General features: G+C 43.7%; 3 protein-coding genes across 3 annotated transcripts; 1 reads left to right on the top strand and 2 right to left on the bottom strand.

Annotated features, from left to right (window-relative positions):
* Positions 1-3,189: 3,189 nt before the first annotated feature.
* LOC128904648 (histone H2A.J) lies at positions 3,190-3,973 on the bottom strand. The gene has a single exon (XM_054189301.1). The coding sequence runs from the start codon at positions 3,914-3,916 to the stop codon at positions 3,527-3,529; it is 390 nt and encodes a 129-aa protein (XP_054045276.1). The 5' UTR covers positions 3,917-3,973; the 3' UTR covers positions 3,190-3,526.
* A 217-nt stretch (positions 3,974-4,190) lies between these two features.
* LOC128904658 (histone H2B 1/2/3/4/6) lies at positions 4,191-5,003 on the top strand. Its single transcript, XM_054189312.1, has one exon. It carries the CDS (start codon positions 4,247-4,249, stop codon positions 4,625-4,627), a length of 381 nt encoding a protein of 126 aa, XP_054045287.1. The 5' UTR covers positions 4,191-4,246; the 3' UTR covers positions 4,628-5,003.
* Positions 5,004-5,785: 782 nt separating this feature from the next.
* On the bottom strand, positions 5,786-6,718 carry LOC128904630 (histone H1.10). Its single transcript, XM_054189280.1, has one exon. It carries the CDS (start codon positions 6,675-6,677, stop codon positions 6,012-6,014), a length of 666 nt encoding a protein of 221 aa, XP_054045255.1. The 5' UTR covers positions 6,678-6,718; the 3' UTR covers positions 5,786-6,011.
* Positions 6,719-18,119: the final 11,401 nt, after the last annotated feature.

The following is an 18,119-nucleotide window of genomic DNA, read 5'->3' as shown; positions in this document are numbered from 1 at the left end:
ATATAATTTAATATCGTGCTTTCTAGAAGTCTGCCTTGCATGAAAGTTGCTACCAGTGGCCACGATGTATTTTCCAAATGTTTCTGTTAGCACCATAGTTGGTTCTCTCATGGACCAGAGGGTGTTCTGAGACAAACACAATTAAAGCAGAAAGAAAATTTTGCTGCTGAGTATAATGCCTAATTAAGTTGCTTTTACTGTGGATTGGAGTCAATAATTATTATTTGGATCAAAGTTTAGGATCCAATCCTCAGATTATAGGAACTACATTTTGCTCAGGAGTTTGGACACATAGTATTAGGAGGCAAATGAGAAAGGAAACCTCTGCAAAACTCTGCTGCATTAAAAAAAAAAAAAAAAAAAACAAAACAAAAAAAAACCCCCAAAGAAACCCCAAAACAAAACATAAAAACAAACCCCCCCCCCAAAAAAAACCAACAAAAAACCCAAACCAAAAAACAACCAAAAAAGAACCTGTAGCTTTTCAAGTGTGCTTTAATTAGGACAGTCGCTCTATTTCCTCATTAAACTATAGTGAGGAAATAGCATTTGATGCAGTAAGGCAACATCTCACCATGACTGCGCAAGAAAGTACCTAATAAATAAAAGAATCATCATCTCAGTGTATTATATACAACTGCAAAGTTGATCTTAATTTTCTTGAGAGGTTATATGGCAATTTAAAACCATATCTGTATCTGGTACAAGTGTAATAACAATATGGAAACTAAAGTCATGTAAGATCTTTTTAATAGAGTACATTATTTCTAACATCGCAAACAAATTAAAGGTGAAAAGGGCTAGAAAATCTTTTCATCTTACTTTTTAACTAGACAATCCTAAGACTTTTGATATGCAGACTGATATTATTGAGTTATCCCTAAACATAACTGCGATCTATAATATTTGAGGGAGCTTGGTTGGAATGTTTTGGGTTTTTTTGCATCACAAGTTCTTTAGAACCTGATGATGTATTGGAACCCAGTGATACAGCTGAGGCACCATATGGTGTGGATTTCCTCATTACTACTGTTTGTTGTATATGCAAATGAGAGAAAACTCATTTATTTAAACTTGCTTTGCTACTCTCCTTCATCCAGTGGGATTTGCTTGAAAGCCATGAGTCTTTAAAAACGGTAGATTTGCTAGCAATCTTATCATATAACCCATCTGATTTATAGGAAATTTATATCTGAGGCCTCACCAGTGTGATGGCAGCACAGGCTTCACAACTGGTACAACCAGTAGTGACTAAGAAGAAAAACTAGCAAATGCTAAGAAGTGGACCTCAGTGTCACAGAGGACGAAACTTGACTAAATGGGGTGAGCAGGGTAGTGTGTGAAATAGGAGGTGTTTGGAATGAAACTCTGAAGAAAATAATGAGTTTCTGGTCAGATGACCAGAAAAATTTGGAGGGAGGTGCTGAATTTGCTTCCACACACAGTAAAGGGCAGGGCCTTCTCCTGTGGTACCAACTTTGATTTCCACATCTAGGAATTTGTTCATGGAGAAATCCCACTCCTGGATACAGATACCCCCACCTCCCTGGTCTTTCTCTGGAATTCCAGTGCTTTGATCTAGAGTTGCATGCTTGCGGCCCAGAAATCCCATCATATCCTGGGCTGCACAAAAAGCATCAGGGCCAGCAGGTCGAGGGAGGTGACTGACCCTTCTACTCCACTCTGGTAAGACCCCACCTGGAATACTGCATCCAGCTCCGGGGCTGCCAGCACAAGGAAGACATGGACCTGCTGGAGCAGATCCAGAGGAGGGCCCCAAAAATGATTAGAGAGCTGGAGCACCTCTCCTAAGAAGAAAGGCTGAGACAGTTGGTGTTATTGCAGCCTTTCAGTATAGAAAGATGGAGAGAGACTTTTTACCAAGGCAGGTAAGAAGACAGTTTTAAACTAAAAGAGGGTAGATTTAGATTGGATATAAAGAATTTTTTTGGCAAGGAGGGTGATGAGACACCGGAACAGGTTGCCCAGAGAGGCTGTGGATGCTTCATCCCTGGAAGTATGCAAAGTCAGGTTGGATGGGGCAATGAACAACCTGGTCTAGTGGAAGGTGTCCCTGCCCATGGCAGGGGGGTTAGACTAGATCCTCTTTCATGGTCTCTTCCAACTCAAGCTGTTTATGATCGCTGTCTTCTGACAACACTTATGCCGGGATCTGTTCTGGAAATTAAATATAGAAGAATTGTGCATGTTAAAACACATCATTGCAATTCTTAAAGAAAAGCATGAGTGCCAGGAGATATGTAGCTACAGCTAATGATGATCAATAAAACAGCATAATGAAAACATCACAACTCTAAATGTATCCACTTGCAAATGAAACCCTTAGGCACAGATACTGTCACTGTACCAGAATAGTCTGGTGCTCTAGACAGATCTCTTGATGTTTCTCTCCACAAGTGACCCCTGATACCCCACTTTGGCCATGACACAGTCCTACCTAAAAAACCTCTCTGCTACAGCTTGGACAGGGGGAGAAATGAAATGCACAGGGGGTGGTACCTTGCTATAGGTGGTATTTCCCTTCCTCCAGGCCCAGAGCATTCCTCCTCTTCCTCCCCAGGGGATGGGGACGGCAGAGGTACTGCAAAAGTGGGAGCTATGGACCAAACGCAATGCACTGCAGACCGTCAGGAGCAGCTTTTGGGAGCATTCTAGCAAGAGGGATCAACTAGACACTTTCAAGAGTTGTAACATTGTGCTTTTGCATGATACTTGTGCCAACACCGTAGGAGGCTAATTCAAATATCACCCACTGTAAACTGATGGAAGAGCAGGAATAACTATGCACAGTAAGGGAATTTAAAAATGGCAAGTGTGAAAATCCCACTTAAAACAGGAATATACCTGCAGGGGAAGGAGTTTCTTCTGAATGGAAAGATGCAACATTGTTGCTTTACAGTGCAGGTCTGACTAGTTAAGTACCTAGATCAAAATGAGCCATTTCCCCTAAAGCTTTTCTCATTTTATTTCTAAACAAAGTCACAGGGAGGCTTTACATCTTTTAAAGAACAAAGACCTGCAAATGAAGCCTTTCTTCATTCTTAGATGTAGTTATATGAGTTTGGGAGGGCCTCCTATTTATCTTCATGCTGCATAGCCTTATCCACCCCCACCCACCCACTCCCTTTTCACACTTAGTAGCCCGTGAAATCATGGAAGTTGAGCAGATTCAATATTAAGAAGTGTTTTACTGATCCTCCTACAAGAAACAAAACAATCAATAAATCACTACAAATACAACTGGCACTCTTCTATTAAAAAGGATGAGGAGCTGGAAGGCAAACATATCACTTTTCTTTGGGAGAAACCAAAAGCTTTAAGATATTGCCACAAAATACGGTGTTAGCTCTGTAACAGCAGCAGCATAATAAACACTTAGCACCAAAGCACTTGTATAAAGAAAGCAACACAACTCTTTTTCTGATTTGTGTGGGTGGCTCTGAAAAGAGCCTTTGGGTTGTAATGTTATGTTAGGAAAAGTCTGAGCAGCTTTTGCTCGCTGGGCTTATTTGCTCTTGGCCTTGTGACTCTCAGTCTTCTTGGGCAGCAGCACGGCCTGGATGTTGGGCAGCACCCCGCCCTGCGCGATCGTCACCTTGCCCAGCAGCTTGTTGAGCTCCTCGTCGTTGCGGATGGCCAGCTGCAGGTGGCGGGGGATGATGCGCGTCTTCTTGTTGTCGCGGGCCGCGTTGCCCGCCAGCTCCAGGATCTCGGCCGTCAGGTACTCCAGCACAGCCGCCATGTAGACGGGCGCTCCAGCGCCCACCCGCTCCGCGTAGTTACCTTTCCGGAGGAGACGATGGACGCGGCCCACGGGGAACTGCAGCCCGGCCCGCGACGAGCGCGACTTGGCCTTGGCTCGGACTTTACCTCCCTGCTTCCCACGGCCCGACATAACCGAGGCACTGAAGAGCAACGATCTCCCCCCACTAAACAAAACAGAGAAAATCAAACTGACGCAACGGCTCTTCCCTTTTTATTGCTTCCCTGGGCGGGATTAGCGCTCGGTGATTGGCTGGAAGCCGTCGATGCTTATACAGCCAATGAGGAGACGGATCGTATTGTGACCAATCAGAGAGAAAGCCGCACCCCCTGGTGGGAGAACGGCCAATCAAAGTGTAGGAGTTAGAGGCTTGATATTTGCATAACCGCCCTATAAATAGAGGGCGCCGCGGCCATTTTAGCTGTTGCTTCAGTTCTCTAGAGGAGCAAGGCAGCTGTTAAGATGCCTGAGCCGGCCAAGTCCGCTCCCGCGCCCAAGAAGGGCTCCAAGAAAGCGGTGACCAAGACGCAGAAGAAGGGCGACAAGAAGCGCAAGAAGAGCCGCAAGGAGAGCTACTCCATCTACGTGTACAAGGTGCTGAAGCAGGTGCACCCCGACACGGGCATCTCGTCCAAGGCCATGGGCATCATGAACTCCTTCGTCAACGACATCTTCGAGCGCATCGCCGGCGAGGCCTCGCGCCTGGCGCATTACAACAAGCGCTCCACCATCACCTCGCGGGAGATCCAGACGGCCGTGCGGCTCCTGCTGCCCGGCGAGCTGGCCAAGCACGCCGTCTCCGAGGGCACCAAGGCTGTCACCAAGTACACCAGCTCCAAGTAGAGCGTCTCGGACCTGTCAGTTTTAACCTGTTAACCCAAAGGCTCTTTTAAGAGCCACCCACAGAATCCCTGAAAGAGCTTTAACACTGCTATGTCTGTTTATGTGTGAAAATGTAATACGAAATGGTAAATAAAATTTGCAATAAATCTGTTAAATCACAGTCGTTGGAGCTTGCAATGATTAGTAATCTGTCTGAAATCCTTGATGTTTCATAGTTTAAAGCAAATAAAAATGTATTATTACCTCATAAATCTTAACGTTCAAATACCTTTTCCAATATATGTAAGGATTACTGTTAAGTTCCTTTACATTAGAGATCTGAGAGACGCAGGACATTATACATGTTCCATCATTAATAAATTTACACCTCTTCTACTACCTACATTAACACACCCAGCCCAAAAAATGAGCATGTGGGGTTAATTAAGGGCCCTGATCACTTTTTTGCACAGGGGTCCCGCGACAGTTTAGGCTTAAATATTTTCCCTTCTGTGTGAGAGGACAGAAAACAGCCTGGGATAAGCGCTGCCACCTCTGAGGCGGGGTAGGCGCTCTGAAAGGACGAGCCGCCCGGGGACGCGCGGGAGCCGGGCCCCCCGCCGGACGCGGAGGCAGCGCGGGCTTTTCGAAATGCTCCAATCGCCCAATAAGTGGCTGCGGCTTCTCCCATCAGCCAATCACAACCGACCCTAGGCGGAGCCGCGGGTAGCTCCGCGCCGCTCCGCCTCCGCGCCCCCACCAGGGGCAAAACGCCTTGCCCGCAGCGGGTCCGCACAGGCTGCCCGGCAGAGCTCCCGCTGCACCGCCACCCGACCGGCAGGGTGCGGGAGAGGATCGCTGGTAGCTCCGACCCGACCTCCCGCCCCGGCAATCGCCTTCTCAAAAAGGCAGGTCGGTGAAGTCAGGCAGAAATTAAGAGCTGCCCCAAAGGCAGCGCTGCCAAGCGGAAAGGTCATTGCCAAGGAAGCGAAGGAGCCGTGCTGTGACAGTTCCCGGCTACGGTCGCTAAGAGGTGTGGCAGTCGCACCCAGGCTCGTTAGGAACCGCGCTGGTTAAAGCACCGAAAGAAACCTCCACGCCCCAAGCAGTCCCTTTAACACAAACACCCTTTCGCTGTGCTCAAAAAAAAAAAAAAAAAAAGTCAGCCTCTAGAAAGCATTTTCGCAGGGAATGTAAACTTTATTTTTCCAAGTCTTAGCGCAACCACGGCCGGAAGTTTAGCGTCCCATCCACTCCACAGACGAACGTCCCACACGGATAGTGGCGTGTGGTTACCTCTGCTGCAGGCACGGAGCTCGGCGACGGAGTGTATCAGCCCTTTTTCGGACAATAGTGGGTGGCTCTTAAAAGAGCCGTTGGGTTTTAGTATTTCCACTTCAACACTTCACTTCTTGGGCGCCGCCTTCTTTGCCTTGGCTGCTTTCGGCTTGGCCGCCTTGGGCTTGGCTGCTTTGGGCTTCACTGCCTTCGCCTTAGCCGGGCTCTTCGCTGCTGCCGCCGCCTTCTTGGGCTTCGCAGCCTTGGTCGCCTTCTTGGGGCTCTTGGCCGCTTTCTTGGTCGCGGTGGCCGCCGGCTTCTTGGCTTTCTTGGGGCTCTTCTTCACGGCCGCCGCCTTCTTGGGCTTCTTGGCGGCGCTGGCGGGCTTCTTGGCTGCCGGCTTCTTGGGCTTGGCCGCAGTCGCCCGCTTCTTGGGGGCTTTTTCCTTCACTTCTCCGGGCTTCTTACTGAGGCGGAAGGAGCCGGAGGCGCCGGTGCCCTTGGTCTGCACCAGAGTGCCCTTACTGACGAGGCTCTTGAGCCCCAGCTTGATGCGGCTGTTGTTCTTCTCCACATCGTAGCCGCCGGCGGCCAGCGCCTTCTTGAGCGCGGCGAGGGAGAGCCCCTTGCGCTCCTTGGAGGCGGAGACGGCCTTGGTGATCAGCTCGGTGACGCTGGGGCCGGCGGGTTTGCGGGCTTTGGAGCCGCCCGCCGCTTTCTTCGGCTTCTTGGCGGCGGCCTTGGCGGCGGGGGCCGCGACGGTGGGAGCGGCGGCGGGAGCGGTCTCCGACATCGCTGCAGAGACTTCTTCCTAATCAAAAGAAAGTAATTGGGCTACAGTAACCCCGATGCCTGAATTTATAGCGAAGCGGTGATCTGTGATTGGTGCTTTCCAGAGCCCGCCTAACTGTTAGCCAGGAAGAGCTTTTCGTCCTCCGAGTCTGTGTTTCTTCGGAGTTATAAATTCATATTTTTTGTAAAATGCGTGCCACGAAATCACCCCAGTTTCTTCGGGGAAGGAAGAGAAGACGGTGGACTTTCATTCGGGAGAATTTCTTACTGTTGGGACCCCAGATGAGAGAGAAAAGACGTGTTTAACCCCGCGTTGTGAAGCCAGAGAGACCCCGGGAACGGCAAACTTTTGTTTTTCCTTCTAAATTAAAATAAAACCCGTAGATAAAAAGTCTCCCCCGTAATACAGGCTTATTCTTTAGGCGGTTCTCTTCAGATTGTGACAGAAATCGAGGGGACAGCTTCAGTATTTTTGACGTAAATTGATTTCAAAGAGAAGGAAGTAACACAATTTCATGGCTTAGCTTTGAATATGGATAAAGATTCGACTCCCTTAACCATATCTTTAACTATTAAGGACACAGTATTTCCACAGATTTTCGTGTTTTGGGAAAATAAGAGACCTTCGGAGGAATATATATACTGTTGAAAAGTGTCTGGAACTTGCTAGGGCTCTGCATTTTTCGTGGGGTTCTGTAAGTGAATAGCAAGGTTTTATTTTTTTTTTAATAGTTTCTGTTTATAAAATGAATCTGTCAATGCCTAGTTAATGTATATAAATTTGGGATAAACTGCTAGTTTAACGTTTTCTCAGATATAGTAGTGTATATTATTATTACTTAAGGCTTGTAGAAATCAGAAGCACATTTGTAGGGGGAAAATGTCAAACAGGTATATATACACTAATATGTATCGCATACTACTTAAACATTAATAGAGCCAGCTGAAACCTCGATTCTCCCCAAATAAATTAAATAATATGGAAATCTGGCCTGTGTGAAGAGAATACTTAAGCCTCAATATTACCTATAAATATTTGGACGCAGATTTTTTTTTCTTTTTTTTTTTTTTTCCCCATAGGTTTAATAAAATCTGCCATTCTCTTTTTTAAAGGAAAAGGAAAACATTTGTCAACTTAGGTTTTCATCCAAATCCTCAGAATACTGAAACAATTTTCAGACAATCCTCATAAACCGGAATCAACTTTAATTATTACGATCCCACTTAATTATTAAGTCTCACACAGTGACAACAGAAATTAATTATTTTTTTTGAGGGCTGCTATGAATTGTTATTGGATAATTTTTGATTAAATCAGAAGACAAAAGCCTCGATTGGCTTCTAATCACAAAACAGCCTGAATATTTTATTTTCCTTGGCTGAAAAGAACGAATTAGGCCCAAACCTAGTATTTTCCCCCATCGTACTTTGTAAAACTTGTCATGCAAAGCATCAGTGGGCTCTTTCAGCAAAGGAGCATCTGTTCTAGCATGGCTGCATCTGAGATTCTAGAAGACAAGCAGTATGTTGCAAAAGGCCCTGACATTTATTTTCATACATTAAATGTAGAAGACAGAATTAAGTGATACTTAATAGTAAGTAGTTTTAGCTGACATGAGATAGGTTAAAATGACAAGAATAAATGACATATATTAGAATAACAAAAGTGAATACAATGTACTGTCACTTTTTCATATTCTCTTTTAGTTCTATTTTTATTTTGTTGTGTCTGCAAGCAGCGCAGCTAATAAATACTTTGAAGGAGAGAAGGACAGGAAGGGAAAAGCAGAGAAAGGGAAAAATTAGGCTTTTTAGTACTCCACAGTAAAAACTAGACTGTAAGGCATATCAAAGTGGGCTGTGAAATATGCCACACTTCTCATGTGAATGCGGCATCATTCCCACATAAGCAACTAGACCAAATCCACAGTAGACATAGAGTTTGAAAGCTCAGGCTGGTAAAACAAATGAACCGTAGGAATATTTTTCTGAGAGGTAAAAATGCAGTAGGTGGTAGCAAGATGAGGGCATTATGCTTATTTTCCAGGTTAAGTGGGTGGAGATGGGCATCAGCAGAATCAAACTGAGTGATACAAAAGACAGAGCCGGGATGGGTTGTCATCTATCCAGGTCTGCTTTATGTACATTCTTCTGGGAATGAGGACTGAAAGAAGCTTAATGTGCCTTAATCTCTGTAGCTTTGGCGATTTAGTGTTAGATCTCTATAAATCTAGTTTATTACACTTGAAACTGTCTGGGAAGCTGGGAGCAACTGGGAGTGAACAGTAACCGCTGGTGGAAGAGAGCAGCTGTAGCCCCAGGGGTGAATCCTCTTCACCAGCTCCATCCCTCACATCCACACGGCAAGTTTCCCTTCAAGCTTGCTCTTTGTAAACCTGTTCTCGGCCCACCAGGAGAGGAGAGATTTCCTTCCCCTCCCCCACAAACAGGCAGCAGGTTAAAGACAGGGAGGAAGAAAGAGATGGGAGCAGAGCTCTCAGATCTTGCTCCCTAAGTAGCGGCAGTCACTTAACTCCGTCCACAGCCCATAGGCATTGCTGTCCCTACTCTGTGACAAGTTTTAAAGGGACAAGAGCGTCTCCATTTTTGTAAAGAAAGCAGATGAAGAAGGTTGTGATGTGAGGATTTCAAGGAGCAGAATTTAGAACTTCTCACACTTTTAGTTCTGGATGGGTTCGGGTAAATCTACATGTCTTTTAACCAGTTTCTTCCTCCAGGTGCTGACTATTTTGAGTTGCCTTTGTGAAGTTCTTTGTTTTTCCCTAATAGTCTGAGACACTGGAAGGCCTGGCAGCTGGCCTGCGGCATTATGTGTCAGCATCCTTCATTGTACCTATTCCTCAACATCAAACTGGCCCTGTTCTGCATAGAGCACTATTCCTGGCCTAATTCTGAGCGCTGAGGATTTTCCTGGCCTTAGCAACCATTTTTGCAAAAGGCGATCTTTTTTTTTTAAACAGAGGGAATTTAGAGATATGAGGTGGTGTGAAAAGGCGAGGCTTTTCTAGGGTTATTTCCTTCCCTCACCCCAGTAAAGGCATTTGCTAGTTAATTGGATAAACTTGCTAACAGCTCTGAACAATTTTCAGGTTTGCATTGCTGGAAATACCTGTTAAATGCAACAGTGAATCAAAATAACAATTGTCAGTTTTTAGAGAGATCAATCACAATCAACCTTAGAAATAGGATTGATATTACCCTGGGTGCTTTACAGATAAGGGGAAAAGACAAAGCAAAGGAAACATCCCACGACATAACTCAGAAAATCAGCAGTAGAACTTTTCAACCTGACAGAGAAATTTTCTTACTGCCAAGAAATATTACCTGGGAAAAAAAAGGTTTTGAGAGTGTGCTGGTAATAAAAATTGTTTGCAGTTCCCATGTGAAGAGATAAATATTTAAATGTGACTCCTTTTATGCTAAATTTCAATCAAACTGTAAAGACTGAAAGTTCTCCTGTTTTTCCTTTCCAAGCACCCTGTCCAAATGCAGGCTCTGTTTATCTCATATGCAAAACGTCAAACCAATTTCTTATGCCTCCTTAAAATACATACCCTTACTTCCCCAAGACAAAATTTAAAATTTAATTTCCGTGCTTCATCACATAACATGCCCTGACTAACTTCCTTGTCTAGCAGAGTAGGTTCTAGTGCAGATTACAGAAGATCCTACAAAATGCTAGTGCATTTTCTAATGCAATGGTCTTCAAAATATAAATAGCTCACAAGTAATATAAGAAGTCATTCCTAAAACTGTGTAGCAAAGAAAACACTTGATTTTTTTCTTATCAAGACAGAAGCTCCACATGGAGGAGAAACAGATTAGACATTAGATAAATAGAGACAGATTAGACATTCAGACTGCAGGAGGAGAACAATCCAGATAAACTGATTAGCCAAATTTATCTGAAAGCCTACACTCATTTAATTATAATTACTATTGTTAGCATGGTGAAGACCCAGAGAAATTATGATCTTTTAATTGAAACATGCTATCTTCTTGACAAAGAATGATTTTGCAGACATTCAAGTAATCACTGTCAATATTAGTAGTAAAAACACCATACCAAGATCAAAAGATGTTAGTCAAGTTTCTCGCGTGCTTCAACTATATTGACGATACCGATTCAGCAATTCCAAAGTTTATATAGTAGGGAAGAGTTAACATGACAAAGGACTGTAAAGAAGCCTGTATCTTTTCAGATATATACTTCAACTAAGCTAACAAAAATGTACTGACAAATATTTAAGGGTTAGGGTAATCATATCTCCTGAAGAAACCCCTATCTTTCCTTTTAATCTAACAGCTAATAGGTCCTACCCCCATACTCAAAGAAGGCTTAGCTGGAAGCTCGTGGATCAGAGATCCTCTTGTAACCAACTTTTTTTTCTCTCCACCCATCTCTGGGACTGAGAACTATCATTAGTAGTATTAAACACAGGAATCCCAGTTATGACCAGGATTTTGTTCTACTGAGTTATGTAGACTATAAATTTTGGGGTTTGTTCAGTTGAAGATAAAGAGGAAGCAGGTAAATACAGAAAGACAAAGAAAGAAATGCTAGGGACCTACAAGCAAAAGCGTGAAAAAGTAACCCTATCTGTAACTCTCACATGCTGTCTATTCTCCCAGGTCCACCACACAGACAAATGGCAATTCTTTTTTTTTTTTTTTTTTCTGTGAGTCAGACTGCAAATACTGATTCAGTCAGAGTTGTAAATTGAAACTAGGCCAGCAATATAGAAAATCTACGTCCTACCCCTTCAGTGACACTCAGGATGTACATGTTATTAGATGCCATTTCCTAAGCTATCAAAGGTAGTTCTAGCCCTTCATGCTGAGTGAAAGGGAAAAAGGATGCTGAAAGCTTATCTCTAATAATACACAGTAGACCCAGCCTATGCAGCCACTCTGTTGCCCTTAAAGTATCTGAAAAATATGGGCAAGAACTAAGCACGTGATATGACATTCTGGGTTATGGATTTATGCATAGCTCAAGCTTACAGACTCAGCACACCCTGAAGAAGGAATACCTCATTGATATTGAGTTGTACTAATTACCAGCTCAGCCAAATTCAAGGAAGATATGAATAAAAGCAAGAATTTACAGTACTCAAAACAGACATTTTTTTGTAAGACATAAGGGAAGAAATTGAAACCATGTTTAACTGGCTTGCTCCAAAATTAACTTTAGAAAGAGTCTCAGTAGAGGATGTAATGTTTTTCTAGACCTGGCAGATACGCTGCAGATTTTCTCTCTGATTCATTTTATTTCATTTTAGAAAAATACTGGAAGTGAAACTAATAAGCAGGAAAACCTGGTCTGGTACAACCCCTCCCTCCCTTACCCGCCCAGGCTAGAAAATCATGCTTAAATGTTTGTGATTGTCAACTATGAAATTAAAATGCTGTGTCAAACAGAGTTCTGCCAGGATCGGTCCTCGGCCTGGTATAACGTTATTTATGGTCTGAATTATTGTCTACAGGGCATGTATAGAATTGCGATGGGTATCAACAAGCAAAGAAATGCTGGAATGATGGAGGAGAGCTTGTGTATTGAAAAATGCCTGATAAATTTGAGACGCTGTCTTCCAAAATGTGTAGGTTACTTCACCTGGAAAGAAATATATAAGTTTTATAAATTTTGGACAGTAGCAGTTGATTAGCACCTGGTAGATCTGGACCTTCAGGTTATAGTTATAAGTTGACAATGAATCAGCAACAGTATGTTGCTGGGTATTAGGAAAGGAACACAGTGACAACATCTACAACACAGATGAAGAAGGTCTTACTCTGTAGTCAGGAATGGTATATTCTCACCTGGAGTTTTAGGCCTAGTTTTTAGTACTGAACTTCAAGTAATGAGGAGTGAACAATAAGAGAATACACAGAAGAGAGCAACCGTAACTATCAGAGAGGTCTAAGAACTATTCCCTAATGGAAAGGCACATACTCTTGGAGTTCCCTGACACAAAGAGAAGACTGAAAACCTGAAGTTTCTTCTCAAACACTTAAAACACAAAGAGGAAGGAATTAATCTTTCCTCAGTATACATTATAGGAAATACAAGAACCAGTGTGCTTTGCTGCAGCAAGTTAGCAGTCAGGAAATAATTTCTAATACGGAGTAAAGTGACATACTTGAAAATGTTACTTGGGAAGACAGTGGGGTCTCTAAGAATCCATGAGACTGAGCAACTATCAGAAACAAAATGTGTTCATTTGACTCCTGATGATAGGTGGAAAGCAACACAAATTTCTGATGTCTAGGTACTGGTAATTGTCATAGAACTACAGATTGGACAGAATCTGTGCAGACAGGGGAGGAGTGCAGGATGCAACACGCATGGCATTTAGTAAGGTTTTTGGTACCATCTGACACAGCATTCTCCTTTGCGATCTGAGGGAGCATGGGCAGGATCATCAGGCTGTTAAATATTTGAAAATTGACTGTAGAACAGTGTCAAAGGGCTGTAGTTAACAATTTAGTGACTGTAGACCCTCAGAAAAGAAAAGAATGCCACAGGGCTGAATGAATACTTGATATTAATTGGTATTTTCAATAACAACTTGGATGACAAGAGAGAATGTACCCTTAGCATGTGTGGATGATACTGTGTTAGGGAGGGTAGACAGAGCTAAAAGTAAGATACTCAATTAAAAGGTAGTTTAATAATCCTGAGGTATAAGCCAGAGGAAATCTCGTGCATTTTGTCAGAGAGGTGCAAAGAGAGGTTCTGCTGCACAAGAAACAGAACAGCTGCTTGGACGGGCTGGGAAATGACTGGTCTGACCTGGATGGAACCTGCGGGTTGTGGTAGTTTTCTCGACTGCTGGATCCTTAAAGGCCAGCCTGCTGATGTCCGGAGCCTAAGCATAAATAACACCCTGTAAGCAGCTGGGGTTTCCAACCAAAGTATTTGGTTTTCCAACCAAGTATTACTGTAACAAAGACAAAGCACAGCAGTAGTGTCTGGAGAAACCGACACAACGCACGTCACCATTTTCCAGACTTGGCTTCCTCCAGAAACACAGTCCAAGACAAAATTCAATACATTCCTACAGGGATGCCCACAGCAGATTCACTACTTGGAAAACTATGCCCTAGAGAGACTGTTTGGACAGGGCAGTATTTCAGCTGCTGTTAAGTACTTACAACTCTGTAAGAGTTGGCAGAGTTTGACGGGAAAACTTAGTACCCAGTGCAGCTCTGCAGGAGCCTGGGCAAGGAGAGGAGCTGATCAGTCTCAGCTGTGCAGGAAACATTGTGCTTACAATGCTTTAATGAGATGTCTAGCTTAATCAATGGTTAATAATGTATCAGCAGACCTGTGCTGATTCAAATGCCTGTTTAGAAAGCAGAGAAAGGATTTAAGAGAAGCAGTCAAGTTGCTGAGTAGCTGGTTTACTGTTTGCTGTCCCTTACCTGTATGCAGGAGCAGATTCGCATGGTGTGCTACAGTGCTACGAATTCCATGGATTACCCTGTTCCTGGGAAACCACCTGGAATGCCGGCTGGAGGGGTTTGACTATGCTTAATCCTTCATTGTCGACCTGGGAGAAGCCCAGAGCACAGGGAGGAAACCAACATGGGCAAAGGGGTGCGCTGCCCCCAGTTGCAGGTTATTGACCCTGTCCCTTCTCTTCCATGTCCTAAAACAGCTTCACATGAGGAACTGGGTATATTACTATCTTCCCAAGACCTTAAAACTGGTGTAGGAGTTCCTCCAGCCTTTCTTCCTAGACCTATTCAGCTACACGAGCAATTCAGTGAGCCTGCCAGCATCCTGCCCATGACGAGGGAGCAGACGGGCTGTAGGTGGGGGGAGCTGCCAGGCTGCATTCGGAAGTCATGAGTGGATGTTTCCTAAAGCCATGTTGATGGGGAAAAGAGAGACCTACGTATCTCATCAAGGCTGCAGCTTGTGCACGGGGTGGTGGGGATGAGGCCTGTGCCGGCCTTCTCCTTCCAAGGTGGAGGGAGACATATCGCACTCACTACTCTGGAGCCGTGCTTGGCTGGCCATGAACAGCTATCCTGGCAGTTGGTACATTGTTGTGTAAGAGAAACACCCCAGAAAGTGTGTTTTTGCAATTCTAGCACAAACAGCATTGCTTTGAAAGGAACCCTGAAACATCTGGCCTGGTGAGGAGGAGGTGTGAGTGGTGGCAGGGCCATGCGAGTTACTTGGGTGTCGGTGCCTGCCAAGCACAACATTCCTTCAGAAGTGCGTGCGCCATGTCCCTTCCTGCTATCCGCTGTTTTGGAGACTAATCCCGTGATGTTGTTTTCCATGAGGAAATGGCATCCAGCTCCTGCTGGTTTGCAGGGCAACACAGCAGTGACTCAGACAACACGCACTCGCCCTTGCCTGCAGCTGGCATGGCACAGGGGAAGCAAGACGACTTCTGGAAGATTTTGCCGCTGAACAGATCATCTTTTGATCTGTAAGAAGCCGCTCTCTGTGCATGGAAAACTGCCTTCTTCAAAGGGCAGCCCGGGCTGCTGGACCAGGACAGAGGTCTTTTCTTGATTTATCAGTCCCTGTGTAGCTTCTGAACTTGGCAGCAAGAAGAAGGTTGGAAACAGTCCAACCTCTTGTATCTCTGCCTGACAGAAGCCTTTAAATAAAAAGGTGAGAATGGGGGTCTCCACCTTTGACTGTCTCAGCTGGCAGGGAGGGGGCAGGGGAGAGATGTTATCAAAGCACCAATCATCAAACTAAATTCATTATCACAGTCCCCCCATATCTTATCATACCTATCAAATAGATGGATATGATCAACAGTCTGAGAAGCTGATAGCTGTAACGTTCAAATATTTAAACATTAGGTGACATTGTTTGCTAGTTTTACTTAAGCAACAGAAACCACTTCTGCAACTATGCTACTGCCAGGAGGCTCCTTCCAAATGTCAAATCCACACATGCAAATGTTGACCTGGGCCTCAGAGTCTCAAGAGAAAAGCTTTCGGTGCTTAAGACATTTCGTACTAAGAACCATGTGGTCTACTTGATCTCAGTAAGCACAGCTTTGTAGCGTGGCTTATATGCTGAACTGACAGCGGGGTATGTGGCCACAGGGATACAGAGAATGAGGACCACCAGGGTAGATAAAGAAGCCCAAAGTGTGCCAAACAAGTCAGATATTGTGCAGTTTACCGTCTTACCCACACGGAAAAACAGGTCCCAGTCGATCACATCTCCATGCTGTCAAGAGTTGAATACTGCCCAGCCAGGTTCTTTTACGTATTACACATAAGGAGATTTTAATGTTTAATATTTCTTTTTTCTTATCGAACATATTTGCCATTACATGGGATTTTGATTTTGTGGAGTGATACAGCAATGTGCTGAAACCGCATCACAAGCATAACGTAACGTTTGCAATATACAGTTGAATCCCAGTGCAGACATGATTCTCTTTACTGGTCTCTGTATGCTCATCATCACAATGCTGGGCCTCCCCTGTCGCTGGGAAGGAATATGCTGGTTGAAACCATCTCAAGCCCATTGCTCCTTCAAACTTTATTTGTTGTCCAGCTTTTATACTTTATTTTGGGCCAAGCCGCATCTACGCTGTGCCCCCTGCCCCTCATACTGGCCTGGCTTGATCAGGAAGACATTGTTATTTGTTAGTTGTCTGAGGGAACCCGATGATTCACTGGTGCGTCTGTCTTACCTAAAACCATGGTAACCCTGCAGTCTCCCTGGTGCTGAGATAAGCACAGCTTTCTTCACAGTACATTTTTCCTCAACTCATTGTCTTTTTACCCTTCTCCTCTGAGCTTTCCTCCACTGTGGGAGTCTGCTGCTCTGTCAAAAATGCCCAGTAGAAGGGAACAGTTTGTTTCTTTCCCCCAGATAGTTCAGATGAGATCTGCTATGTTTTCAGCATGGCAGATCACAGGAGCATGATAACATTGCAGAGCAGGGGTCTGAACAACCCGTCTCATTTACAAAGGACAGATTCCATTTTTCCTTTGAAAGTGAGAGAGAATATTTTGAACAGAGAATGATGCACCGGCTGCCAGTGAGTGGAAAGCACAAGGAATATGAAAACCTGTCCAATACTCATACAAAATTCAAAACTACTAGTTTGAAAAATATTAATATCGTTCCAGAATTTCATTTGTATATTCTTACAATACAATGTCTGTCAGTAATTTTTTTTGCTACTATTGATCTAAAACTTGAAGCCTGAATTTGTATTAGCATTTAATTTAATTAATGAAGTTTTTAAAGTCAGGATTAAATTAATAACTGTGTATTTTAATTACCCTGAGATTTTTGATACAGACCCAATACCCTACAAGAGCCCTATCTTATTGTACCAGACTTTAAACACATCTGAAAAAACATCATCTTAGTTACCTAGAGGATGCAAAACCAGAATATAAGCAAGGCATCCGAAAACATACAAATGGAAACCCCAAGCTGAGTCTAAAAATCATGGGGATAGACAGCAAGTGTTCTCAGTACATTAGAGGCTTAGTCATTTGCCTCTGTGTCGCAGCATTAAATCTGCCTTGGTTCCACCTTGTTGTGAATCTGTCCTTAGCCCATAATGCAAAGTTCCAACTAAACAAAATTTTAAGTGCCCTTGCTTGAGCACTGTCACTAATAAGTATGGCAGGGGCTGGGGAACAGAAAGAGAGGGGTATTGGGATTTGGTGTTCTGCCTTTAGTGAGATACCAGTAAGTGAAGAAAAGAAAGTAATAATTTAAAAAAACCTCCAAAACTATTCTGAAATCCTTCTTTAGGCTAGTTACAGCAGAAAAGGATTGAGTTTGTGTACTGCTTTGTGAACTGAAAGTTCTATATAAGCAACAACTGCAGCAAGCATAATAAATTTTTAAAGCCCAGGTATCATACTCAGCTCACACGTTCACTCCTCCCAGGAAGAGGAAGGAGGAATGCTTAGGACTTCACCAAATCTAAGGAGATTCCCCGTTATACCTATGCATTCATTTATTTGCAGCTCTGCAACAGGAAGCACAGTTGCTACAGCCGAGGTAAAGCTGTGAATGCCTCTGCCAGGAGAAGGATAAGAGTTTGATGAGGGCTGCTTTCTAGTGGAAGAATGAAAAAGCAAAGATCATTCCCATGTTTATTAATATATTACTTTTCTGAAGTGATGCAGATTAGCTAGGGAAAAGAAAATTTTCATCTAAGTCATATTTGTTATCCTCTTCTCAAAAAAAACCCCTACCAAAACAAAAACAATAACCTAACCCCCAAACCCGACACCCAAAAAGACATAATTTGACCATGAAAACATCTAGAGACAGTACTAAAACCAATAGTGAGATGTCAGAATAATGAGCTCCTATTTTAAGCTTTTAATATGACCATAGAGAGCAAAACACTCCTTTGGTTTTATGGTTGAACTAATTATTAAATAGACTGAGGGAAGCTACCCC

This window comes from Rissa tridactyla, chromosome 1, assembly GCF_028500815.1.
Source record: "Rissa tridactyla isolate bRisTri1 chromosome 1, bRisTri1.patW.cur.20221130, whole genome shotgun sequence".
NCBI classification, from domain to species: domain Eukaryota; kingdom Metazoa; phylum Chordata; class Aves; order Charadriiformes; family Laridae; genus Rissa; species Rissa tridactyla.
Note: the sequence above shows the minus strand (reverse complement) of the source record. Positions and strands in the feature narration are given on the sequence as shown.

Excerpts from the sequence above, each read along its gene's own strand:
- LOC128904648 (XM_054189301.1), bottom strand. The coding sequence starts at position 3,916 with ATGTCGGGCCGTGGGAAGCAGGGAGGTAAAGTCCGAGCCAAGGCCAAG.
- LOC128904658 (XM_054189312.1), top strand. The coding sequence starts at position 4,247 with ATGCCTGAGCCGGCCAAGTCCGCTCCCGCGCCCAAGAAGGGCTCCAAG.
- LOC128904630 (XM_054189280.1), bottom strand. The coding sequence starts at position 6,677 with ATGTCGGAGACCGCTCCCGCCGCCGCTCCCACCGTCGCGGCCCCCGCC.